At 37.8% G+C, this 27,296-nt stretch overlaps 2 protein-coding genes and 1 pseudogene across 2 annotated transcripts; 1 reads left to right on the forward strand and 2 right to left on the reverse strand.

The window, feature by feature from the left end:
- Nucleotides 1-9,130: 9,130 nt before the first annotated feature.
- Nucleotides 9,131-10,514, reverse strand: LOC133035865 (putative disease resistance protein RGA1). Its single transcript, XM_061112294.1, has 2 exons — nt 9,339-10,514; nt 9,131-9,254 (listed from the first exon to the last, which is right to left on the reverse strand). Exons 1-2 carry the CDS (start codon nt 10,512-10,514, stop codon nt 9,201-9,203), a joined length of 1,230 nt encoding a protein of 409 aa, XP_060968277.1. The 3' UTR covers nt 9,131-9,200.
- A 2,284-nt stretch (nt 10,515-12,798) lies between these two features.
- On the forward strand, nt 12,799-14,752 carry LOC133035866 (uncharacterized). The gene is made up of 3 exons (XM_061112295.1): nt 12,799-13,285; nt 13,570-13,866; nt 13,944-14,752. Exons 1-3 carry the CDS (start codon nt 12,799-12,801, stop codon nt 14,720-14,722), a joined length of 1,563 nt encoding a protein of 520 aa, XP_060968278.1. The 3' UTR covers nt 14,723-14,752.
- Nucleotides 14,753-21,098: 6,346 nt separating this feature from the next.
- LOC133035867 (putative disease resistance protein RGA3) lies at nt 21,099-25,654 on the reverse strand (annotated as a pseudogene).
- Nucleotides 25,655-27,296: the final 1,642 nt, after the last annotated feature.

Here is a 27,296-nt window from a genome sequence, read left to right on the forward strand (position 1 = left end):
AAACATATGCATCTCTGATTCTTCACTGTGATTACATTACAGCACTGTAAGCTAGTCTCCATAGTCTCATCCTCACTTTTTAGAGTTTCTTCCAGGCAAACCGGTCGTTTTGGTCGAGCCAATATGCAGACATGATGCATTATGCAAGAAGCGACAATATGAGGAAATGATTCACAAATCTTTCCCACATTTCATTCCATTCCCTTGACCCACCTTTCTGCCATACAAGCTTTTAACAGCTCACCCAATCATTTTCATCACAGGTACAGTACTGTCATTTAGAACACCTCACCAAATGATTGGTTGTGTGTTCATCCATTTTGTAAGCTGTTAATTGTACATTTAAAAATAATAAGAATATGAACAAAAATACAGCCACAAACATTTAATTATCGGATATCATAAAAGTGATAAAATTCAGAATACCATAAGAGCAAACTGGTTTGAAGAACAGGATAAGAGAGCAACATTTCTTGCTTCATCATAACAATGAAGTGAAGTAGGATTGACAAGTAAGTTTCCATCTCAATGATTTCGAAGGTAATATGTATTTATTACAGAGATGCAGAGGCTAAAACACCTGTTGCTCTCGCTTGCTTGTGTGCTTCTCTAGCTGTTGGAACAGTCATTTTCTTGACCACACTTAGATTCCTTCATTCATTCTTGCTTGCTCTTCTTCTTCTTCTCAATCTCTCTTCTCCTTCAGTAATAAATAATTTAGAATCGATCAAGTAAACAAAGAAACATACAATAGGGATTACAGATTTTATCAAATAAAAGATTGCTGGTATAGCACAACGATTAAAACATTAACACACAAAAAGGTCACAAAACAATTCAAAACCAAGACAAGACGAACACTCATCATCATGAAAGCACTCAAAACTTTTCAATCAAAACAAATATCAACTTATATTCTTCTCCTCCTCATTTGTTCAGTAAAATCAGTTCATGGACAAATTTCTAGTTTATGTACATTCAACCAATCCTTTAATATTACCAACAACATTCCAGTAATTTTGATATGCTACAGTTCAGTCTTTCAATAACCAAAAAGAAATAATGAAGAAGATTTTAACAATCAAGTCATAGGCTCGAAATTTTGAATTAAACAGAAGAGGAAACATGTATTATTTATCCCGTCAATTTTACTCTGTTTTATTCTTTTTGAATTTATTTGCAATATAAATCATAACCCTTTTTTTTTTTGTTTCCTCTTCTAATTTAGTAAAAGCTTCAGGAATTTATAAAGCATATTTTTCATGATCTTTAACAAAAACCCAGTTCAGAAAACAATTCGAAGAACTTACTGTTAGACTTTTTATTTGGGCTTACATTAAATTTTATTGGTTTTATTAAAACTTGGGTTGATTGGATAGTTATTTGCTGTATTAGCCCATGTTGTTGGTGATCAATTGTTAATGGGCTTAGCATCTCTGAGTAAAGTCTAGGGGTAAGTTGAAAAATGCCTCTTTTATTCATCAATTAATCAAATTTACCTCTAATTTTATATTTATTTGAAACATGCCTCTTTTTATATGTATTGTACCCAAAATACCCTTACATAAGAGAATCACATGGAGAGTATCTTGAAGTGACAGGGGTAAAATTGGTACAATGTTTAAAAAAAGAGGTAAAAATGATAGATTTTAAAAAAGAAGGTAAAAATAAAAGAGGACAATATAAAAAGGGTATAGAGTGTAATTTCTTCTAAAGTCTAGGTGAAGCAGAAGTGTGGACTTTTCTAGTTGACTGAAGCCTTTGATGAGCAGGCCCAGCCCAACTAGGGTTTTGTAGCTAAGTCCCCTCCCTAACTCTATAAATACATATTGTCTCATCACAATTGTATACCTTTTGATAATCAGAGAAAATAAACTGCTTCTGATTTAGAGATCTAGGGAGGAAGACTTAGTTGATAGTATTGCACTATCAAATTGGAGATAATTGCTATGGATCAATCAGGTACACATACTCAATTATCATATACTACTATTGTGTTCTATGTTATATACAAATAGATCTTGGGTTAATTGTTAATTTATATAACATGTGGTATCAGATTACCTATTGTATATGATTTAGAACCTATAATTAGTATAATTAATTTGTATATATTAATTATCCATAATTTCATATTAATTTCGTTATTATTTTATGTGTAATTTTTTGTTTATAAATCTTAAAACTTTAGGGATTTTATTGATCTTTAAATTCTCTTTCAATTGATATATTATGTGTTTGAATTCATAGTCTATATTAAGAGAATTTTAATTTTAAAGTTTTAGGGTTTATATGATTATAATGTGAAATTATAATTGTGTATTTTGATTTTATGGTTTTTAATCTAAAATTGATTATAGATATCTCATTATTAATTGTTTATGAATGTTCTTAAATGATTAATTTTGTATTGTAATTAAGATTGATATTCCAAATTATTTTTTTTTATGCTCTTTATTTTTTGGATCGTTTTTCTTTAGATCTATTGTTTTTTAGTCTTTAATACCCGAAATTAGTAGCATAGATCAATTAGAAATTCAATCCCGAGCAAAACCCATCCAAATTCCGGTGTTTTCGTCGAGTTTTTGGCCGGAAAACACGACCAGACCCGATCGGAGAGAACCGGGTCGCGTGACCCGACTGCTGGACCCGCTGGAGGTTGAAGACAACTCCCAGCCGCGAAGCCCACTCGCGCAGGCGGCGCGTGGGGGCGCGTGAGGCCGGCTGGGAGGTCTGTTTTCGACGATTTTTTTTTCAGCGTTATTAGAATTTAATTTCTGATTTTTCTATGATTTTTAATTAATTTTTTGACTCCGTTTAATAATTATTATTATTTTAATGATAATTATGCAGTTAAAAAATTATTAAAAATAATTTTTGATGATTTTTCAAAATCCGTAAATCATAGAAAATTTTTTGAGTTTCTTCTCGTTCCATAAAACATAGTCACTCTCTTATTTAATTTGTTTTGACTATGTAGTCTCCACCAATTTTCTTATATTCACATCTTTTGATTAATTGTTGTTCTAAAGTTATAAAACTTGATTATTTGATATAAAAATAATGTGTTATGGTGGACACTTTATTTTTTTTTATTATCAATATAATAAAAGCAATTATATATCTCTTTTGGAAATTTGGTTGAAAATTATTAATTTTCAATGATTGTTTTATCACCAAATTTCACATGTTGAAGAAAATATTATATTTTTTGGTTGACTATATGTGTAATTACTTGCCCAAAGGTAGTATTTACATATATTAGTTCACATTCCATGAAGTGAGTTAATATTAAATATATATATTTTAATTATTTGCCCAAAGGTAATAATTTAAATATATAAATTTATTATTTTTTTTGCTTGAATTAATACATATTTTTTAAGAAATTTATTTGCCCAAAGGTAATAAAATTCTTAAATGATATGTATTTTTTCTTTGTTGTTAACTTCATGAAGGTAGATCATGTGTGTGTTATATTCTCACCCCAAAGGGAGTTTATAATGACCGGCTTGATTCTACAATATTTTCTAATACATTGCTCATATTGCTTATTCAAGTTTTAATTTTTGAATTTTTCAGTCTCCTTTTCTGTGAACAACAATAATGCTTCCATCCATATTTTGAATGCTTCCAACTACAAGACATGGAAACGAGATGTGGAATTTACTTTAGGCATAATGGATTTGGACTTGTGCCTACGAGAAGAAAAACCCGCTCGATCTTACCGACTCAAGATACCGCCGAGAGAACTCATCATGCACAATGGGAAAAGTCAAGTCGACTTAGTCTTCTTACTATGAAAAGATCCATTCCTGAACATCTATTGAGTGGTTTGCCAGACACTACAAATGCCAAAGAGTTTTTCAATGCTGTAGAAAAATTATACGACACTGGTGAAAACGCTGAAGCTGGACATCTTATGGATGAAATGACAACCATTAAGTATGATGAAATAAAAGGAGTGCGAGATTTTATTCTGAAATTGGTGAATGTTCACCCAAGTTGAAAGATCATAATATTCCTCTTCCCGACTCTTTCATTATTCATCGAGCTCTTCATGCTCTTCCCGCCTCTTTCGGCCTTATCAAGACGACCTACAACACTTACAATCAAACATGGACTATCAGCGATCTAATTTCTCAGTGTGTAGCTGAAGAAAGCAAGCTTAAAAGGGAGAAGAATGAATCCGCTAACTATGTTTCTCACCTCGAAGCCCAACAAAGGAAAAGGAAAATTCAAGAATAAAAATGATGGTGCTACTAAACGAATGGTAATGGTAAGGAGCATAAGAATAAACGAAGAATAACAACGGAAAGTCCAAATACTCTAATGTGAAGTGTTACTTTTGTGAAAAATTGGGGCATCGGAGAACGGTACCGTCACAAATTTAAGACTTGGCTAGAAAAGAAGCAAGCACAATCATGTAATCCATTGGCATGTGTTTGTTTTGAATCTAATCTAGTTGATGTTCCTATTGATTCTTGGTGGTTAGACGGTGGTGCTACCGTTCATGTTTCGCTTCCTTACGGGGGCTAAAGGATCTCGGGAAGCCAAGTGAGAGGGAGTCCAAGCTTAAAGTGGGCAATGATGTTGGAGTTGACGTTATCTATGTTGGAACATTTATTCTTGAATTACGGTCTCGTGATAAGATTATTACGAACAATACTTTTTATGTTCCTACTTTTAAAAGGAATTTAGTTTCGCTTCCGCTTTTGGTTAAACAAGGATATTCTTTTCATTTTGCAAATGATAATGTTGACATTATGCTTGACTCTCGAATTATTGGAAATTGCTTTTATTCTGATGGTCTTTACAAGTTGTCATTGGCTCCTTTAGATTCCTCTTTTAATGTTATGAATTCTGTGGGTAAAAGACATCATATTAAGGAAACATCCTTATTGTTATGGCACAAAAGATTGGGTCATATTTCCAGAGAAAGGGTTGATCGTTTAATTAAATCTGAAATACTTCCTCCTCTTGATGCTTCTGATTGGGATACTTGTGTTGATTGTACTCGTGGAAAATTGACTAAAACAAGAAAGAAGACCGCAAATCGCGATCAATCTTTATTGGAAATTATCCACACGGACATCGGTGGTCCTTATTCCACCACGTTGTGCGTAAAATAAGTATTTTATCACTTTTATTGATGATTTTTCTCGTCATGGATTCACCTATTTAATTAAAGAAAAATCTGACGCCCTTGATAAACTCAAAATTTTTCGAAATGAGGTTGAGAAACAATTAGGAAGAGTCATCAAAGTTGTTCATTCTGATCGTGGAGGAGAATATTATGGTCGTTATACGTAATCCTGGACAACACATGGGGCTTTTTGCGAGTACTTACAAGAAAATGGTATAGTTGCTCAATACACTATGCCCGGTTCACTGAGCAAAATGGCGTTGCCGAAAGGAGAAATCGCACTCTCATGGATATGGTTAGAAGTATGATGAGTAGAACAAATCTTCCGTAGTTTTTATGGGGTGAAGCACTTATGACCGCAACTTATATTTTAAATCGTGTTCCCGCAACTGCTCCCAAGACCCCTTTTGAGTTATGGATCGGGCGGAAGCCTAGTCTTAATCATCTTCGAGTATGGGGTTGTCCATTCGAAGTAAAGATTTATGATCCTAATTTGAAAAAGTTAGATCCGAGAACAAATCGCTGTTATTTCATTGGTTATCCAATGCGCTCAAAAGGCTATCGCTTTTACTGTCCTACTCGTGGTACGCAAATTGTTGAATCTCGCATCGCTAAATTTACGGAATTTGATGTTGCTGAAAAAAGTCCTTCAACATCTCTTGAAATGGGGGAGTCATCTAAAGGAATTTGTATTCCTATGTCATTTTCAAGAGATGATAATAGTAGTCTCCATCCTACTCCAGTTGGTAATGCTCCCATTGTTGATGAATATATTGCTCCCGATATCGAAGATGATGAAGGTCCTATTATTGATGAAGGGCCTATTAATGATGAAGCTCCTATTATTAATGAGAATCCTGTTATTGAAGAAATTCCAGTTGTGGAAGATGTTATTCAAAACAATGATCAACAAAGAGAAGTTATTCCAGTACCTCCTCTAAGAAGATCTCGGAGACAAAAGAAGTCAACAAAGTGTCATGATAATTTTGTTTATCTTGGAGAAGGAGAATATGATATTGATCATTTTGTGGATCCCGTCACTTTTAGTGAAGCACTTAATAGTCCACAATCTTCAAAATGGTTAGCGACTACGGATGATGAGATCGACTCCATGAAGAAAAATGGTGTATGGGAGCTAGTTTTATTACTCGATGGTTTTAAACCAATAGGTTGTAAGTGGATTTTAAAGGCTAAAAGGGATAAAAAGGGATGATTGAAAGGTTTAAAGCGCGTTTAGTGGCTAAAGGCTTCACCGAAAGAGAAGGTATTGATTACACCGAAACTTTCTCACTGTTTCCACTAAAGATTCATTCAGTAATTATTATGGCCTTAGTTGCGCATTTTGATTTAGAGTTGCATCAAATGGATGTTAAAACTGCTTTTCTGAATGGAGAATTGAATGAGGAAGTCTATATGTCTCAACCTGAAGGCTACAAGGAGAAAGGAAAAGAACACTTAGTTTGCAAGTTGAAACGATCCATTTATGGTCTCAAACAGGCATCTCGCTAGTGGTACTTGAAGTTTGACCAGGTTGTGACATCGTTTGGTTTCGTAGAGAACAAGTTTGATCAGTGTATTTATATGAAGATCAGTGGGAGTCGTTATATTTTTCTTGTTCTTTATGTAGATGATATTTTACTTGCCGGCGAGTGATTTGTCACTACTAAATGAGACCAAAAATTTTCTCGTCTTCCAATTTTGATATGAAAGATCTTGGAGAGGCATCCTATGTTTTGGGGATTGAGATCCATCGTGACAGGAATCGAAAAGTTCTTGGCTTATCTCAAGAAGCTTACATTAATCGTGTGCTCAAAAGGTTCAACATGGATTTGTGTAAAGCTGGTTTAGTTCCTATTCTGAAAGGGGACAAGTTCACTAAGCAAAGAATGTCCTAAGAACGACTTGGAAAGAGGAGCAATGAAGAACATCCCTTATGCAAGTGTAGTAGGGAGTTTGATGTATGCTCAGGTTTGCACTCGACCTGACATAGCTTTCGTAGTAAATGTTCTTGGGAGATATTTATCTGATCCTGACCTTGATCATTGGGTTGCAGCCAAGAAAGTTTTGAGATATTTGCAAAGAACGAAGAGTTTTATGCTTGTGTATAAGCATGTTGACAATCTTCGAGTTGTTGGTTATTCAGATTCGGTATTTTGGTGGTTGTGTAGATGATTTAAAGTCAACTTCGGCTATATTTTCACCTTGGCGAGTCGCTATTTCTTGGAAGAGTGTCAAACGAGACTTTGATCACGTCATCTACTATGTATGCTGAGTTTGTTGCATGTTATGGGGCATCTTTGCAAGCTTTGTGGCTGAAGAATTTTATTTCGGAGATACGAGTGGTTGATTCTATTTCCACACCTATGCTAATCTATTGTGATAATAATGCTGCTGTTTTCTTTTCAAAGAATAACAAGATTAGTAGTGCTTCTAAACATATGGAAATAAAGTATCTCACTGTCAGAGACTTGGTCAAGAAAGGAGACATTGTCATTGAAAATTGCAAGACCGAGTCGATGTTAGCTGATCCTCTAACCAAAGGGTTAAGTGCCGTGCTGTTTAATAAACATGTTGTTAATATGGGCATTTTAGAATCTTTTGATCTTTTGGGTTAGTGGGAGTTTTGTTTTTTTTTTTGTTTTTAGAAATTATTATTTATAATTTTCTGAATAAAGTTATGAACTACATTTTATGTTTCAATATATTTTTATTATTGAATGGATATGTTTTCAATTATGTTTTGTTATATTCTCGAGAATGATTGAATTGAAAGCATGTGGTTCATATTGTTGTGATCATTGTCTTTTAAATTTATTTGCTTATTGACAATGATATGTTGTTGGCTTAATTCTTTAAGCAAGTTTAGTGACACTTACTTATTTTAAGTGGTGTATGTTTAATTTCACTGGCTTATTTATTAAGCATCACGGTATCAGTGAAATTGAGGACTGATAAGGATATTATGTTATTTTATATTGATCACATGTTGAACATAATTCCTTACCACACTACTAGACTTATTGACCATGTCGATTTAATACTTTGGTATTTGTGATTATGAATGTCTTTTGTTGAGCTAAAAACAATATGACTGTCATAGTTCATTATCAAAGGTTGAATTGGACCGGTATGTTGAGATGCTATCAGAGAACTATCAGTTTTTTTAAAGTGGCCACAAATGTTTTCCTGTTGTTCAACCCATGAGTCGTTTTCAAATAAAATTATTTTGATATAATATATATGTATTAAAATCAATGTAGCCCAAGTGGGAGAATGTTAGACTTTTTATTTGGGCTTACATTAAATTTTATTGGTTTTATTAAAACTTGGGTTGATTGGATAGTTCTTTGCTGTATTAGCCCATGTTGTTGGTGATCAATTGTTAATGGGCTTAGCATCTGTGAGTAAAGTCTAGGTGAAGCAGAAGTGTGGGTTTTTCTAGTTGACTGAAGCCTTTGATGAGCAGGCCCAGCCCAACTAGGGTTTTGTAGCTAAGTCCCCTCCCTAACTCTATAAATACATATTGTCTCATCACAATTGTATACCTTTTGATAATCAGAGAAAATAAACTGCTTCTGATTTAGAGATCTAGGGAGGAAGACTTAGTTGATAGTATTGCACTATCAAATTGGAGATAATTGCTATGGATCAATCAGGTACACATACTCAATTATCATATACTACTATTGTGTTCTATGTTATATACAAATAGATCTTGGGTTAATTATTAATTTATATAACACTTACATTATTCAAAACAACAATGAACTCATCATCATGGAAACATCCAAAACTTTTCAATCAATAGAAATATCAAAGTTCATATTCTTCTCCATTTGTTCAGTAAAATAGCTAATGGAAAAATTTCTAGATTGTATTCTTTAACAATGATATATAAATGCTTTAAAAAAAAAAACAATGACATAAATTTTACTCTGTTTTTTTCAAAAAAAAATTGTTTTTGATATAAATCATATCAGAAGGAAGTAACTGCATACACAGTAAACTTGTACATATTGCAGAAGGGATTTGCAAAATATATGATATATCTAATCTATCCTTCATTTCTTGTATTGCGTAGCCTAAACTTGTTCAAGAGGTTGCATCCCTGCAATATCATGAAAAACATTATAAGCTCTGATTTTAATTTCATTTGAAAATAAAAGCAAACATTAGACATTGACGTGTTTACCTCATTTTCTTCTTCTTTGTTTGCATCTGGAATTAAGGTCAAGTCTTCTATATGAGAAATCTTATCCCAATCTTCACCTGTATTCCTTTTGCATCTCTTCAATAACATGGGACAGGAATCAATATATAACAGATTCAAAGTGGTGAGGCTTCGAATTCCTTCAGGGAATGATGTCAGATTGGGGCAGTCATATAACCAAAGACTCTTAAGTGATTTGAGGTTGTTGATCCACTCTGGAATTGTTGTTAGACTATCACACTTGAAAACTTCAAGTTGTTGTAAGCTTGTAAGATGTTGGATACCCCTAGGAAGAACAGTCACTATATTTGGCAACTTACAGAGTCCTAATGATTGGAGTGTTACATTTAGAGCTTGCCACATAGAGTCATAATCATCACTTATCAGCATGTCCCCTAACCTCTCACATCTTGAAATCCACAAACGTCGAAGTGATGAGAGATGTAGAATACCAGGACACAAATCCTTCAATTTAGGACAACCATCAATATGAAAGCGACTGAGACAAGCAAGGCTCTTGAAGGAGTCTGGAAGACATTCTAGATCATCAATGTCTGTTAGATACAGCCTTTCTAATTTGGAGAGAGGTGAGAAAGAAGGAGTTGTTAGATACATCATCCTCATTCTTAATGTCTCTTCTAATGGCTTCCAACTAGTCTTGTTCAGCTGCAATTTTCCTTCCAAACGTGGGTAAAGTGGCATGCAAGTCAGCTTAGGACAATCACGTATAGTTAATTTTGAAAGAGAAGGGAGATAATAAGGCAAGGAAGTGTGATTATCTTCATTTGCATTTGCATTTGCATCAAAACAAGAATGGTCAACTTCAATCTCTCTCCACCATCCCTTTAAATTAGGCAAATCCAACAACTCAAGTGTCTCTAGAGATGGCAGTAATGTTGTTGTTGAACCAACCAAGTCTTCACTGACACTATTAGTGTTGGATATGTACTCTAAACATATCAACCTCTCAAGTTTCAAATGCTTGAGACACTTGAATTGATTCAATGGAACCAGATACTCACATTTTGCACAATCTTTCAAAGTTAACTCCACCAGATTAGTAAGTGATAAGAGCCATCCGGAGAGCTTAACACCCCCATAATTTGTGAGCATTAGATTCTGAATATTTTGGTGTGGCTGAAGACCTTCTAATGACATTGTTGTTACTAGAATTTCACAACACCAAGAAGTGTAATTTAGCTGGTAAAAGATAGAATTGTTTGGGAGATGATAAATGCGAGTATTCAACCTAAAACGGCGAGTACTCCAATAGGAATGCGATAACAGACAATAAAGCTGGAAAAAATACAGAAGACAATGAAATATAGTGGTTCAGTCAGATTTTGTTCTGCTTAGTCCACTGTAGCAAGGGATTCGTAGGTGCATTTTCATGGTGGATCACCCCTTTATATACAAAGCAGGTGCCCAATCGGTTACATGAGGATCACATTTATTGTTAATCCATTATTTACACATTGAATTGCCATGATTAAACTCAGACAACGTTAACATTAATAAATATATGACAGTTACTGAACTCATCAACGTATGCGTCCTTCGCATCTGCGAGTTGACCGTTCGTGTTCCGTCTGTTGAGTTCGTAGGGTCGCACGTACGTTTGGAACGTCTGCGTCCTTAGGTGATTGCTCGATACGGACGTCGCATGCTGAAGTTGGTAGCATCTGGACATGCGAACTTACACTGGTCCGTTAGGGCTATTGGGTCATTGGGACCAAAACTGCATCATAGGGCATTGGCCTCTATACTTGCCGCAGAGGTATAGAGGGAGGTACTCGCACATGTTCTGACATATGCGAGCTGGGTCTACCCTGTATGATGAGGATTACAGTTATGCGGTATGAATTAAGTCGCATCCACGATACCTCGCTGGTTTTACCCTGGGCGAGGTCTAAACTTCGAGAAGTCTCCCCTGGACATTTCAGCCTTCACTGGAAGTCTGGATACACGTGTCCTTCAAAGAGGGGTCTGGTCTCGAGTTTCTAAGTGAGAGAAATCTCACTATAACACATGCCCCTAGTTTCGCGATGTGACTTGAGCGGTCACTGTGGGAAACTACTGCTCGAGAGACAGGTGAAAGGTTGTCACGAGGAGGTGACCTTTTGATTGTCCCATCGAGGGTTTCGAAAAATGACGGCTGTAATGATTAATTTTCATTATCTCTAGGATGCCACGTCACGAAACTCTTCGGTTTTCGTGTAGGCGTGGCCATAGCTGGCCGTTGGATTGGGCGACCTTAGGCATTCTGGTTGCCACGTGTCACAATCCCAATAAATAAGGGATAGGGGTATTTAAACGCTTTGATACGAATCAAATATCCCGTTTTTCCCTCCTTTCTCTTAACTTCTCCCCAGTATATACAGCCCAGAAAAAAGAAATTCATTCCAACTTTTCTGTCATTTCCCACCGCATTTTCATTCTCAGAAGTGATCGAGAACAACCGCAGGAATCGAAACTAAAGGTTAGCTTCTAAACCCCTGCATTTTCGTTTTCTGCATTTTGAAAAAAAAAAATGTGTTTCTGGTTTTGGGTGCTCATGGAAAACTCTTTTTAGGAAGGTATGCTAGTGGGTATTTATGTGTTTTGGTAAATGATACTGGGTAATACTCATAGTGTAGGGCCTGTAAATTGACATAATCGCAAAAACTCGATCGCATCGATTCACGTCTTCGAATGCTCGCGGATATTCGGATGAACAATTTGAATACTCGCGAGGGCTCGGTCGAACAACTTGAATAATCGCATGTTTCCAAACTTATTTCTGTTTAACTGTTGATTAGACTTTTTAGGATCTTTTCGTGTCGCGGGCTGAGTGGTAAGAGTATTAACTGCCTTTTCAAATGGTGGGTGTGTTACAGTATTCTAATGGCCATATACGCGATTATATGTCCCTTGAGATACTGTGATACGCCCAGCCATTTGTTGACGTGCGCTAGTACTCGAATGATCGTACTTTTTGGTTGGTAGGTTGTCTCGAAACGGTGGGTGTCTCCCAGTAACTTCAGGGTTATGCTCGAAAATGCATACTTCTTGAGTCACTGGGAAACTCCCAGCCGTTTCTGGAGGTACACCGCACAACCAAGGATGCGTGAATTACTCGCCCAAAGATAGTTACGTTTCTTCTCGCATATCGATAGAAGGGTCAGTTTTCGCACAGAGTCTGACTTTCTTGTTGAATGCGACTTTTATAGTTTACTGCGGGTGAGATCACTTATCTTTATCTTTTCACACATTCATCACGCTGAAAAGATCTTGTATCTTTCAGATGAGCGATCTATCGGATAGCCAGCAGCTCGGATCAGGAGGTCGCGCCTTTGACGGGGAATCGGACCAGGAGAGGGACAGTTTTCTCCCTACGGACATCTCCGAAATGGAGGCCGCGGAGATAGAGTTAGGTCCTATGTCTTCTGTGGAGATCGAGAAGATGGTACGGGAGCTTACCGAACCTGGGGCAATCGATATCCGAGATAGTGAATCCACAGTGTCAGCTCGCGACTACCTCATCCGTACGAGGCAGGCTCCTGACATCGAGGTCGAGGAGGTGGAGGAGGGATGGACTACTCCAGCCCGCGAGTCAGGTGGGGAAGAAGAGGAAGCGGAAGGGAGCGGGACGGACTCGGTTGACGACTCCCAACTGAACGAGCCTTTCTCATGCGAAGACCTAGTCTCGCGAGTCGTCAAGTCTGACTTCACCACTTTCGTGAGGTTAAATCTGTTGCGGCTTGCGTTTCAAAGTCCCAAACCCTCTCAGAGAGCGCATCTTCCGTTCACCAACCCTGCGATCATCCCTACGGAGGACGTGGTCATTTCAATACCCATTCTTCGATGTGGTGTAACAGTCCCATTTCATCCTTTCGTCGCAGCCATTCTTAGACGCTACGACGTATCGCCTTTTCAGCTAACACCCAACAGTTATCGCACTGTTCTAGCCTTCTATGCGATGTACATGGAGTACGCCCATAGAGCTCCGTCAGTAGAGGAATTTAGTTATTTTTATGACATAAAGAGCGTGGGCCTTCATAACGGCTTCTTTTGCTTTAGTAAATGGGCGACTTCTGAAATCAACGGGGTTGAGGGGATGGTTTCGAACATGGGTGATTGGAAGTCAAAATGGTTCTACGTTTTTAAGGTTCCTGGGATCAGAACCGACTTTAATCGCAGACCCGCATGTCGCATATTTGTTGACTTAGATAAGGTTTGTTACTCGTTTTTCGAGATCTTTTGCTAACTCGTTCTTTTGTTGTCATCGCAGATAGACCAGCTCGACCAACGCTTAACGCTCATAAAAAGGGGGTAGCTGAAATTCTTGGGAGTCTTCCGGTACAAGATCGCGACTGGCGATTGCTGTGTACGACTGCCAAATTGCGAGAACACAAACTGATCCCTGAGAACGCGAGTCTTCAACGGGAGCCAGTATATAAAGAACCATCTGAGAGACAGCAGGAGCGGATAGATAAACGGCTTTCCAAGCAAACTCCTCGAGAAACTTCAGGTAACTCGTCCTTTCGCCATAACGTGATGAGTAGTGTCGTGATTTTTTTTTTACTTATCTGTCTTTTATGCTCGCAGACATGACTTTCCTGAAGTCTGCCCCTGTCCTGAAGATCAAGCAAAAGGGTGGGACACCGGCATCTTCACCAGTCGTCGCACAGAAGAGGAAGAGCGATGTGATGACTTCGCTCGCTGCAGATTCCTCCAAGAAGTTGGCCAAGACCGCTCAGGATAAGGGGAAGAAGGTTGTCATTGATTCTCCGGTTCGCCCTCGCGACTTTCTGGCTATGCAGGAAAAATTACTGGCCGAGATTCCTTATGAGGAACTTGTTTCTCGATCAACTGAACTGGCCGCACAATCTGTGGCTTTGTTTATGAAAGCCGTGGCCACGCCTTCGAAGGAAACTGACTCGCTGAAGAGGCAGAACGCCCATTTTCAGGAAAACATAAAGAGGCTGAAGCAGGAGGTGGCCAAGATGGAGGAACTTCACAAGGAGCTCGAGGAAGTCAACAGGGCCAAAGAACAGTTGGAGCTCGAGCTCAAGAAGTCGCAGGACACGATCGCTGAGATGGCTCGCGACTTAGAGGCTGAGAGAGAGAGTGGGAAAAAACAGTATGATCAGGCTGTGTCTGATTATATTTATACTACTCTCTCTAAGGTCCCTGACTTCGACTTCTCGCTGCTTGGAGATGAAGCTGCTGAAATGGCTGAAGCCTTTCGCTCGATGTCTCCTACCCGGACTCAAGGCAACCTTCCAGATGAAATCGAGGGAGCGCAGGCTGAGGAGGTCGAGAATGAAGTTGTGAGCAAGATCGTGGATGAGGCTGCTCCTGATGAGACTACTCCCGCTGTTTGATTATTTTTTATCTTAGTTTTACTTTTGTTTCGCTGTTTTGTTTTTTTTTTATATATGCGGTACGCGGGTACTCGCACTTTGTACTTAAAGAATTTCCTCTTACTTTTTGGACAAATTTCTATCCACGCGGGGATAGTATGCATTTTAATATTTACGACTTTGATCACAACTTGGTGTGACCGCGATTATATATATATATATATATGCGACTTTAATTACAAATTGGTGTAACAAAGTAGAAAAAACTTAACAGGCACTTTTATTCAAACAATCAGTAATACATGCGGGTATACATGCCCCTATACTTAGGAATTATATTGAATAATAAATGTCTAAGTATAAGTACTCGAATCAAAGGACGCGAATATTACTGATAATAGAATTTCAAGCTCTCGCTATTCCATGCTCGTGGGATCGCGGTCCCATCGAGTGTTGCGAGTCGATAAGTGGCATCACCAATTTGATCTGCGATCATGTACGGTCCTTCCCAATTGTCTCCGAAGACTCCGTGGGATTGGACTTTGGTGTTTGGCATTACTTTTCTTAGGACCAGGTCCCCTACTCGCAGAGGTTTTATCTTAACCTTCGAGTTAAAGTACCTTGCAGTTCGTTGTTGATAAGCCGCGTTTTGTAGTTGTGCTTTATCACGCTTTTCTTCTAAAAAATCAAGGTAAAGCAACTGATTCTCGTTGTTCTGCGAGATATCCAAAGCGTCTCTGCGCAAGGATCCGGCCCCAACCTCTACTGGCAACATGGCCTCGCACCCATAAGAAAGTGAGAAGGGTGTTTCGCCAGTTGTAGATCGAGGGGTTGTGTTGTAGGACCATAAAACTTGCGGTAATTCATCCGGCCATGCCCCTTTGCGATCTTGTAGTTTTCCCTTTAGGGTATGCTTAATTATTTTGTTGACTGCTTCAGTCTGTCCATTACTCTGCGGGTAAGCGACTGCGGAAAAGGCTTTTTTAATCCCCAAATCATCGCATAGCTGCCGCATTTCTTTACAGTCGAACTGTTTTCCATTATCTGAAATGAGCGTATGCGGGATGCCGAAACGGCAGATGATGGAAGTGTAGACGAACTCGCGCAACTTCACTGCGGTGATAGTCGCGAGTGCTTTTGCTTCAGCCCACTTTGTGAAGTAGTCAACTGCGACTACAGCGTATTTGACTCCGCCTTTTCCCTTGGGTAACTCGCCAATTAAATCAATTCCCCATATCGCAAAGGGCCAGGGACTCGTGATAGAAAGGAGGTTACTCGGAGGCTTGTGCGTGTAGGTGGCTATTCGCTGACATCTATCACACCTTTTTGCAAATGTGAGGGCATCTTGTCGCAGTGTTGGCCAGTAATATCCTTGCCGCATTATCTTTAAGGCAAGGGAATTACCTCCAGTATGATTGCCACAAATTCCCTCATGTACTTCTCGCAGTATATAACCGCATTCTTCACCACTGATACACTTGAGAAGCGGTTGACTAAAACTTCTGCGATACAAGCTCTGGTCATATATCACATAGCGGGCTGCTCGTTGTCGCAATTTCCTTGCTTCTATTTTATCATTAGGTAAGACCCCCTTGTCGAGGTATGCGACAATAGGACTCATCCAGGTAATTTCCTGAGCGTCATCGATCTCCATGATTGCTTCTCGATCTATGGTTGGATGTGACAATACGTCTACCGGAATTACGTCGAGTAACTCGGCTTCTCTGGTGGAGGCCAGTCGGGCCAGGCGTACGCATGGGCATTTTGAGTACGCGGTACTCGAGATATAACTACATGTTTGAATTTCTGCATGATTTCACGGACGATGGCTAAGTATTTAACCAATCTTCCGCCTCTCGCTAAGTATTCTCCACTTACTTGACATACCACGATTTGAGAGTCGCTAAATGCTTGTAGGTATTCGACTTTCATCTCGAGGGCCAATTTCAGACCTGCGATTAAAGCCTCATACTCGGCCTCATTGTTAGATGCAGAGAATCCGAAACGCAGAGCAGCGTGTACCTTGAAATTGTTGGGACTGATTAACAATATTCCACTACCAGAACCTTCATTATTTGAGGCTCCATCGACATACAATGTCCATACGTCTTTGCCTGTCATGACGACGTCATTTCCACCGTCTATAACCGCTATCTCTGTTCTTGGTAGCTCAAGTATAAAATCTGCGAGGGCTTGCCCCTTGATCGCAGTTCTTGGTTTATACCTGATATCGAACTGACTCAATTCCATGGCCCACTTCAATATTCTCCCCGATGCCTCTGGCTTCGCTAAAACTTGCCTTAAGGGGAAGTTTGTCAGAACTTTGATGCTGTGAGCCTGGAAATAAGGTCGCAATTTTCTTGACGATATTATTAAGGCAAAGGCTAGTTTCTCCATCTGAGGGTAACGTGTCTCGGCGTCTAGTAATCGCTTACTGACATAGTATACAGGGTGTTGATGTCCTTGGTCCTCGCGGACAAGTACCGAACTGACCGCATACTCGGAGACGGCTAAATAAATTGACAAAACCTCGCCGGGCAACGGTTTTGATAGAATTGGAGGTTGCCCCGTATGCGTCTTTAACGCCCGAAAAGCCCGCTCGCACTTCTCATCCCATTGGAACCTCTTGTTACCCTTCAAGATCTGAAAAAACTCTTTACACTTGTCAGAGGATCTGGATATGAAGCGGTTTAAAGCCGCAACTTTGCTCGTGAGGCTGCGAACCTCCTTTGGCTTAGTCGGTGATGGCATTTCTACCAACGCTTTAATCTTCGCAGGATTGGCTTCTATTCCTCGTTGATTTACCATAAAACCGAGAAACTTTCCGGAACCTACCCCAAAGACGCATTTTAAGGGGTTCAGACGCATCTTATATCTTCGCAATATGCCGAACATGGCTTGTAGGTGCGTGATATGGTCCTTCGCATGTTGCGACTTTACGAGCATATCGTCAACATATACCTCCATTGTCTTTCCAATGAGGTCTGCGAACATCATATTCACTAGCCTTTGATAAGTCGCACCTGCGTTTATTAAACCAAAGGGCATTACCTTATAACAGTATAGTCCTCGATCAGTAATGAACGAGGTATGTTCTTGGTCAGGTTCGTACATCGGGATTTGATTATATCCCGAATATGCATCCATGAAGCTTAAAAGTGCGTGACCTGCAGTGGCATCGACAAGCTGGTCAATGCTAGGAAGAGGAAAGCTGTCTTTGGGACATGCTTTGTTCAAATCAGAAGTCAACGCAGTACGCCATGAGCCATTGGGCTTTGGTACGAGTACGGATTGGCTAACCGGTCGGGGTAAAATGACTCCCGTATAAAGCCGCAGGCAAGGAGGCGGTCGACTTCTTCTTTCAGCGCTAGGTACCTCGCGGGGTCCATTTTGCGGCGCTTTTGTCGGACACCTCGCACTTCGGGGTCAATGTTCAAGCGATGACACATGACCTGTGGAGATATCCCGACCATATCTCGATTGTATCTTCCGCGGCTTGGGCTGCGGCCGTGTGATCAAGGATTCTCGGATCCAAGTCTGGTTTGTCTATATGCGGTACCTCTTCGATCCGAAGGATCTCCTGGCGAGGTGGTGGTGCGTCCAAAAGGTGGATAACGTTCACCGTCCTTTTTCTGCGAGCTTTACATTGCGTTGTAACATTCTCGAGAGTCAGATTGGACTCCCCTCACTGATCCTACTCCAGAAGGAGTGGGGAACTTCATTGTTAGATGATAGATCGAAGTTACGATCTTCATCTCCTTTAGAATCGGCCGTCCAATCACGGCGTTGTATGCCGAATATTGATCAATTACTGCGAAGTCGGCCATCGACTTGGCAGTTATCGGCGATTCCCAAAGTGATTGGGAGTTTGATCATCCCCCTTATGGCTATGACATCTCCCGTGAAGCCATAGATGCTCGATGTCATGGGCCGCAAATCTTTTTCTTGTAGCCCCATTTGTTTGAAAGCTTGGAAATTCAGTAAATTTACTGAGCTTCCATTGTCGACCAATATGCGATGGACGTTATCTCCACCTATATTGGCAATTATTACAAGTGCGTCAGAATGCGGGTGGTGGACCCATCTCGCATCGCTCTCCATGAAGACAATGTCCTCGCAGTCTCTCTTGAAGAGCTTCTCTGGCCGTTCACCAAGATTGTTCACATTGGTAAGCGGCTTTTCCTTGGCTTCTCTGGCATACCGTTCTTGGGATTTGCGAGAGTCGCCCGCGATGTGTGGTCCTCCAATTATAGTCAAGATATTGCGAGGTGCTCTGTGAGCCACTCGCATTCGATTTTCTCCTTTGTCATCCGCTCGGGGATGACTTTCCTCGTTTCTTCTATACTTATCGAATTTTCCCCGTCCGATTAATTCTTCAATCTCATCCTGCAAGACCCAACATTCAAGGGTAGTGTGACCGATATCCTTGTGGTACTTACGTAACTTCTTGGGGTCTCTTCGGTCGCGATTTCCCCTGATGGGGGGCGGCTTCTTGAAGACGCCGTTCCTTTCCTCAACCGCATAGATGTGGTCTCGAGGGACGGCGAGTTCAGTATAGTTGACGAAGCGAGGTCCTCCTTTTCTTTTGGGCGAGGACTCCTTTTTAGGTGGCGACTTAGCCAACTTCGGGCTCCGCGGTTTGCGTGGACTGCGTCTTCTGGGGCTTCGGCCCCTGGAATTCTTTCCTCGCGGACTGCGGGATCGCGACCGCGGTATGGGTGATCGCCTCTTGTTCTTGCCCTTTTCCAATTCCGCCGTGGAGTTCTCGATTCTCTTATGAGGTTCGGCCATGGCGAAGAATTCTACCAAGGATTCTCGGCCTTCGAGCCTCAGCCTCTTTCCAGAAGTCGGTTCTTGGCAGGACACCTGTTATTAACATGCACACAAGCGAAGACTCGGGAGCCTTCTCAACTTTCGTTACCTCAGCGTTAAAACGCTTGAAATAATTCTGCAAAGACTCACCAGATTCTTGCTTGATGTTTGCCAAAGTCGTATAGGGTGGCCTATACGTCATCGTGGCCTGGAAGTGTGTGAGAAATAGATCGACGAAGTTCTCCCATGTCGATATCGATGCCTCTGGCAATTGGGTGAACCAGTCATGGGCATTCTCTTCAAGCGTAGCCGCGAGAATGCGACACTTCGCGAGTTGCGGCACCTGGTCCACTTCCATTATGGTGTTAAATTTCTCTAGGTAGTCTAATGGGTTAGATGTACCTTTATACTTGAGGGATTCAGATAAACGGAATCCCTTTGGAAGTTGGGCCTGTCGCACTTCTGCGGTAAATGGAGAGGTACCGTGCAGCTTGTATACGGGTTTACGCTGCTGTTCGAGCATTTTCAAAGCTTGCAGAAGCATACTTTGATCGATTCCTCCTGTCGCAGGAGGTGGAGTCGCTACAACAGTGGGGCTCGCAGCCACTGCGGCAAGGTTGGAAGGGATGTTAATCCCTGTGGTCGCGATCGGCGCGATAGGCGGGTTGGCAAGCCGCGTTGACACCCCGATCGCCCATATGGGGGTCATGGAGTGTCTCCGTGTTGCGCGGGCCGGCGGAGCGCGCCCTAAAGACAGCATTGAGATGATCACGCATCACCTCGGTGTACACGGTAGCGTCCTCCCTGCTGTGTTTGCACAGAGCCGGACCTCGTATATCTGCTTGGAGTGCGGTTATGCGAGGATGAAGAGGCTGATTCCGCATCGTTATCTCGAAGATGACGACTGCGAGGATTGCGGCGCTCGGGATCCTCGTCGGTTCGCGTGCTTTGGTTAGGCACCCTTGCATATTGATCTCTCGACGTCGGGTGATTCAAATCCAAGATTTCAGGATCAGTTCTTCGCTCCCTGCGTACACGGTTAGTTTGACGTCGAGAAACTGTTACCTGAGGGTTTTCATTATGAACGGCAGGGACCCGAGGAGGGTGTCGAGCGCGACTCTGTCCGTCTACCTCGGCTTGTAGTGCTCGCAGTTGATCCTGGATTGCAGCGTATTGATCAGTCGTGAGCTGGACCATTCCTTCGGACACGACCGCCGGGGTGACAGGGGGAAAGTGCATGGTTGCCGGCGGTGTGGATGTGCCTCCAGCTTGAGGACCAGTTGTTTCTGGAAACAGGTTGAGTGGTCTGATGTTGCTCCTTCCTACCCCGCCGTTGATGACGTCTACAGGCGGCACTCCGGTTCCAGGCAATGGTACGTTCATCGTTCCAATGTTGATGGATTCATTGTTAGCTCTGTTAGCGTGATTTCCAGCCATGTTGAGTAATGTTCTTTGAGGTAAATAAAATCTTACAATCGTTTCCCACAGACGGCGCCAAATGTTGTTACTAGAATTTCACAACACCAAGAAGTGTAATTTAGCTGGTAAAAGATAGAATTGTTTGGGAGATGATAAATGCGAGTATTCAACCTAAAACGGCGAGTACTCCAATAGGAATGCGATAACAGACAATAAAGCTGGAAAAAATACAGAAGACAATGAAATATAGTGGTTCGCCGTATTTTGTTCTGCTTAGTCCACTGTAGCAAGGGATTCGTAGGTGCATTTTCATGGTGGATCACCCCTTTATATACAAAGCAGGTGCCCAATCGGTTACATGAGGATCACATTTATTGTTAATCCATTATTTACACATTGAATTGCCATGATTAAACTCAGACAACGTTAACATTAATAAATATATGACAGTTACTGAACTCATCAACGTATGCGTCCTTCGCATCTGCGAGTTGACCGTTCGTGTTCCGTCTGTTGAGTTCGTAGGGTCGCACGTACGTTTGGAACGTCTGCGTCCTTAGGTGATTGCTCGATACGGACGTCGCATGCTGAAGTTGGTAGCATCTGGACATGCGAACTTACACTGGTCCGTTAGGGCTATTGGGTCATTGGGACCAAAACTGCATCATAGGGCATTGGCCTCTATACTTGCCGCAGAGGTATAGAGGGAGGTACTCGCACATGTTCTGACATATGCGAGCTGGGTCTACCCTGTATGATGAGGATTACAGTTATGCGGTATGAATTAAGTCGCATCCACGATACCTCGCTGGTTTTACCCTGGGCGAGGTCTAAACTTCGAGAAGTCTCCCCTGGACATTTCAGCCTTCACTGGAAGTCTGGATACACGTGTCCTTCAAAGAGGGGTCTGGTCTCGAGTTTCTAAGTGAGAGAAATCTCACTATAACAGACATCTCATAACCAACAATAGCCTCAGTTTCATCGATTTTAGCTTCAGAATCCCACTCCAATGTCAATGATCGAAGATACTGTTTATCCTTTAATTTGGCTTTCTCATACTCCACTGCCACATTTTTCTCGCAACTCAAATTTATAACTTCCAATTTGCCTCTCAAATTGTTCAATCTCATCAATTCCTTTAGCTCACCACCATGCCTTGGGATAGATTTTTCACTTTTCATCAACACATACTTTGATAATATTTGGAGATTAGTTAGCTTGCCCAGTCCACTTGGCATATACTCCAATTTATGACAATCAGAGATTTTAAGATGCCTAAGGTTGATGAATTTCCCAATATCTCTAGGAAGCTCTTTGAGTTTTGAGCATCGATTGAGTATCAGTGTTTGCAAATTTAACAAATCATTCATTGAATCTGGAAGTGATAATAGACTTTCATTCCAAGAAAGATCCAAGTATCTCAATTGTGTCAACTGTCCTAGTCCACTTGGCAAAGAATTAAATTCACACCAAGAAAGTTCAAGATGCCTAAGGTTAATGAGTTTCACAAAACCTCTAGGTAGTTCTCTGAGATTTGAGCAATAATTAAGCTTCAACGTTTGCAAATTCACTAAATTCGTAATAGAATTGGGAAGTGACTTGAGATCAAAATTTCGTGAAAGGTCTAAATATCTCAGGTGTTTCAATTTGTCGATAGAATTTGGTAATAGCTTCATACTTGAACGGTTCAAATCCAAACAACGTATAACCTTACAGTTTGATGTTATGGCATCAAAAAATGACTCCTCCTTAGACTTGGAGATACTAAGAAATGTTCGAATATTTTTTGCATGAGCCAACGAAGCTGAAAGTTCACTTCCTGAGTAAGCAACGTCTTCAAAAGACACATGAAGAGTAGTTTCCTTGATATTTCCTTGACCATTTGAAATTGCAAAAGTAGTACATTCCTCTCCTGCTACTTGAACAGCAAGATCATGCATCAAATCATGCATTTTGCATTTCTCTACAATTCCACATTCATCTACTTCAACATCTTGAAAGAATGATCCTTCTAACAGAATCATAAACCATTCATAACCCACGTCTTCCAAATATTGATCTTGACTTGGATCTGTTAACTTGAGAAATCCTTGCCCCATCCAAAGGTTAATTAAAGTTCTCACCTCAATTTTATGGTCTTTAGGAAATAAAGTACAATAGGCAAAGCAAAGTTTCAAATGGGAGGGAAGATGATCATAACTCAATTTGAGAGTGGGTAAGATATCATCTTCATGTTGATTTGGTATTTTTGAAAATTCCTTATTCAAAGAAGACCACTCTAATTCCAACCTTTTACCATACAATAAATTTCCTTTGCACAATGCTAGAGTAATCCAGCTCTTGTGAGTCATCTTCAAAAGCCATCTTTTTAAACAAAGACCAAGATTGATCTTCATCAAGAACACCCAGTCGATAGGGTGGTTGTTTAGTAGTTAAAAATTTAGCAATGTTTTCACTACGAGTAGTTATTATAACTCTACTCCCAACATTTTCATCCCTTATTATTAAATTTTTTAACTCCAACAACTTATTACGGTTTTCCTCCCATATATCATCTAGTACAAGAAAATACCGCTTTCCACCAAGTACTTCTCCTAACTTCTTTAGTAACGGCTCCATTCCAAGGTCCCCAAAATTGCTATCACCCGTGGCACACTCAATGATCTTTCTAACAATTAATTTCAAGTCAAAATCAGACACACACACCCAAATCTTTTGCTCGAAATGTTTTTTGACTTTCTCATCATTAAAAACACTTTTAGCAAGAGTGGTTTTTCCTAAGCCACCAATTCCTACAATGGCCATGATTGAAACCTTCTCTTCACAATTCTCCAACAAAAGCTTATGCATAATTACAGATCTATCTTCATCCCTCCCAATTACATCTTCCTGGCGTACACTTGAGTAAGTTTCTCTCGCTCTTCTAGCAGTTGGAGCCTCTACTAGTCCTTTTTCCAAAAGGAATTTTTTGTCACTAGCAATCGCATCTAGTTTTTTCTTGATGTCTTGTATTCTACGACTCATCTTTAAACGAAAAGCAAGTTGGTTGGAGCTGGAAAAAAAGGTGCACACCTGTGGAGTGTATAATTTTATCGGCAATTTTCAATTACATACAAGTAAAATAACTATATTATAAAAAATGTACCAAAAAAAAACATAATTACACAATTCTATACAATTTTATAAATATTTATAAATAATCATCATATTTACATTATATAATAGAAATAAACATAACTATTTACGATTTTAACATGTTAGTTATTTTCAATTAATTTTTTGAAGAAAAAAAACGCATAAAACTAAATATAAAAATACATAAGTTAATATTTATATTTTGATATATTAATAAAATAATATGTTTACTAAAATTTAATTTAAAATTATATATATACAAACATATTAAAAAAAAATTATTTGTGTTTTATAAACAATATATACATGTTTATTAAATATTTTATTATTATTAATGTTTATAATACTATTATTAATCTAATATATTTATTATGATAATGTTTCAATAGAACCAATATAATTTGTTTATTAAAAGTTCATAAACAAGTTCAAAAATAAAACATTTACGTTTATTTTGTTTAAGAAACGAAACTATAACCAAATGTGTAATTATTTATAAATATTATATTTATATTTTATATTGATAATATTTATAAATTATTAATTTAATATATTTAATAATTTTTATAAACAAAATATGTATGTTTATTTTATTTTTTTGTAAGAAAAAATATGTATGTTTATTGTTTATTTATATAAGACTTACGAAAAATTAATTCCTTTATATAGATTGTATAAAAAATTTAAATTATGTTTATTTATTTAATATAGAATGTATAATTAAATGTAAATAAGTTATTTTGTAGTATATAGTGTAATAAAATTATATAATGTATACAAAATTATAAATTTTCCTAATTTTATTTCATTTTCTTAAAATTAAATAATTTAAATCGAATTCTTTTTATGTTAGTTTAATGACTGTATTTACTCTTAGACTTTCATTTTCAATTTTTAGAATTATATTTTAAAAAATGAGAATAAAAATTAGTATTTTTTTCATTTTAAAAATTTAATGATATTTGGTTCAAATTTTTTAAAATTACTTTAAACTTTTTTTACACAATACCATAACACTCATTCAACTCCGGATCATATCCCAGACTCAGATACGAATTCTAACCCGAACCAATCCAGACCCAAACTCCGACCCATGGATCTCGGACCTAGCCTCGGATCCAGGTTCGATTATATTTTAAACTAGAAATAATATATTGGTGTTGGTTAGCTAAGAAAAATACGTACCTTGTTGGCCATTGGACTTTGAGGCATGATGAGTTGGCGCCTCAAAGCTTGAGTGTTGAACTCGTCCACCAAGTCATCGGCTTTAAAAATCACAGTGCTCAACCTTTGGAGCCAATTCTTGACTTGGTTGTTGTGAGACTGTTTCTTCTCAGCATCCAAAAGCACAGCTTGGATTGTTGAAATGGTTTGTTTGAGATATTCAAGTTCATCCTTCACACACCAAATCAGAGAGATGTGTTTGGCAGCTTCAGATCCCAAACCACCAATGATTTTGTCAGCAATCGGAGACAGAATCAACTCAGCCATGGCTTCTCAAACTTTTCTGGTATTAAAGAAGAGTAGTAGTTTGTTGAGGTGTTAGAGAGTGAGAGAGAAAGAGCCTATAAAAATATAAATGATGAATATGTGGTTCACATATGCTGGAATCCAATAATACTTTATTCATTAATGATCTTTGAATTTTCACTTCATTTGTCACATTTCCTTTATCAGGTCGAACTTATTGACATTGACAATAATTTTACTAATAAAATATCGGAATAAATATAGGAAATTTTATAATTTTATGTACTTTATACTACTTAATTATATTATATGTACTCTTCAACTTGGATACTATTCCAGTTAAGTTATTGTCTAGTTTGGTAACGAAGATTTTTGTTTAATAAAATGATTTTTAATTTCAAAAAAAAAAATATTATATGTATTTACTTAAAAGAAATCATAAAAATTTATTTACAATTTATTATACATTTTATTAATTATGAGAAACATATTTTCTTTTCAAAAAAGAATATATCTTTAATTTTATATATAAACTATATATAATAAAAATAAATAATAAATATATATAAAAAATAAATAGTAAACATACATATTTTATTTATAAATTTGTATTTTATAAATTTTAATAAATACATAATATCAACATATCATCACAAATATTATCATAAAAATTATATTAAATTAATAATTAATAAACATGGTCAATAATAATATAAACATAATGTTTATATATAAGGTCACATTTAATTACAAATTTTGTTTATTTTTTAAACATATTTTTCAATAATTAATAAGCATAAGTGTTACATTTTAAATTATTTATAACCTTTTAATAAATAAAAAAAAAAGTGTTTATTCAAATAAATAAAAAAAATTAAGTTTTTTATTTTTAAAATTATTATGACTTTTTCATAAACAAATTATATTATTTTTATAATAAACATACTAAATTATTAATAGCATTATAAACATTACTATTATTAATTGAATATTTAATAAACATCTATACATTGTTTATAAAATATAAATAAAATTTTGTAAATATATTTGTATATTCTTTTTTTTTTTTAATTTCGTATTAAATTTTAGTAAATATATTATTTTAGTAATATATCGAAACATAAATATTAATTTTTATATTTATATATTTAATGTTTATTATTTTTTTTAGAAAATCAATTGAAAGTAATCAACAAGTTAAAATCGTAAATATATATTTGTAAATATTCATAAAATTATATTAAATTATATAATTATGTAATTATTTTTTTTACATATTTTTTTTTGTAATATTACACATTTACTTATATATATATAAAAAAAAGGGAATTACCCCATTTACTATTTTTTTAATTTTTTTTTTCAAATTTACGGTTTGAGTTTCTAAAGTGGTTGCAACGCTAGTTGCAATAGGAGTTTCTATACGATTTTTTGTTGCAATTTAAGTTGCAGCGCTAGTTACAATTGGGGTTTCTATATAAAATTTCGTAAAAATGCAAAAAAAAAAACTGTTTTGAAGTATAAAAATAAAAAAGCCCCACAAATGCACAAAAACAATAAAAACTTAACAAATATACGTACCCACGCCGAAAAAAATATATATACGATAACTATATATTAAAGGGGAATTACCCCATATACTATTTTTTTAACTTTTTTTTTCAAATTTACGGTTTGGGTTTCTAAAGTGGTTGCAGCGCTAGTTGCAATAGGAGTTTCTATACGATTTTTTGTTGCAATTTAGGTTGCAGCTAGTTGC

The sequence above is a fragment of the Cannabis sativa genome, chromosome 3, assembly GCF_029168945.1.
Source record: "Cannabis sativa cultivar Pink pepper isolate KNU-18-1 chromosome 3, ASM2916894v1, whole genome shotgun sequence".
Lineage (NCBI taxonomy): Eukaryota > Viridiplantae > Streptophyta > Magnoliopsida > Rosales > Cannabaceae > Cannabis > Cannabis sativa.

Bases quoted from the DNA above. Each gene is read 5' to 3' on its own strand.
- LOC133035865 (XM_061112294.1), bottom strand. From the start codon at position 10,514: ATGTCATTAGAAGGTCTTCAGCCACACCAAAATATTCAGAATCTAATG. The intron at 9,255-9,338 runs GTAAACACGTCA...ATGATATTGCAG, and splicing joins ACAAAGAAGAAGAAAATGAG to GGATGCAACCTCTTGAACAA.
- LOC133035866 (XM_061112295.1), top strand. From the start codon at position 12,799: ATGGTACGGGAGCTTACCGAACCTGGGGCAATCGATATCCGAGATAGT. The intron at 13,286-13,569 runs GTTATCGCACTG...GACTTAGATAAG, and splicing joins TTTTCAGCTAACACCCAACA to GTTTGTTACTCGTTTTTCGA. The intron at 13,867-13,943 runs GTAACTCGTCCT...TTATGCTCGCAG, and splicing joins AACTCCTCGAGAAACTTCAG to ACATGACTTTCCTGAAGTCT.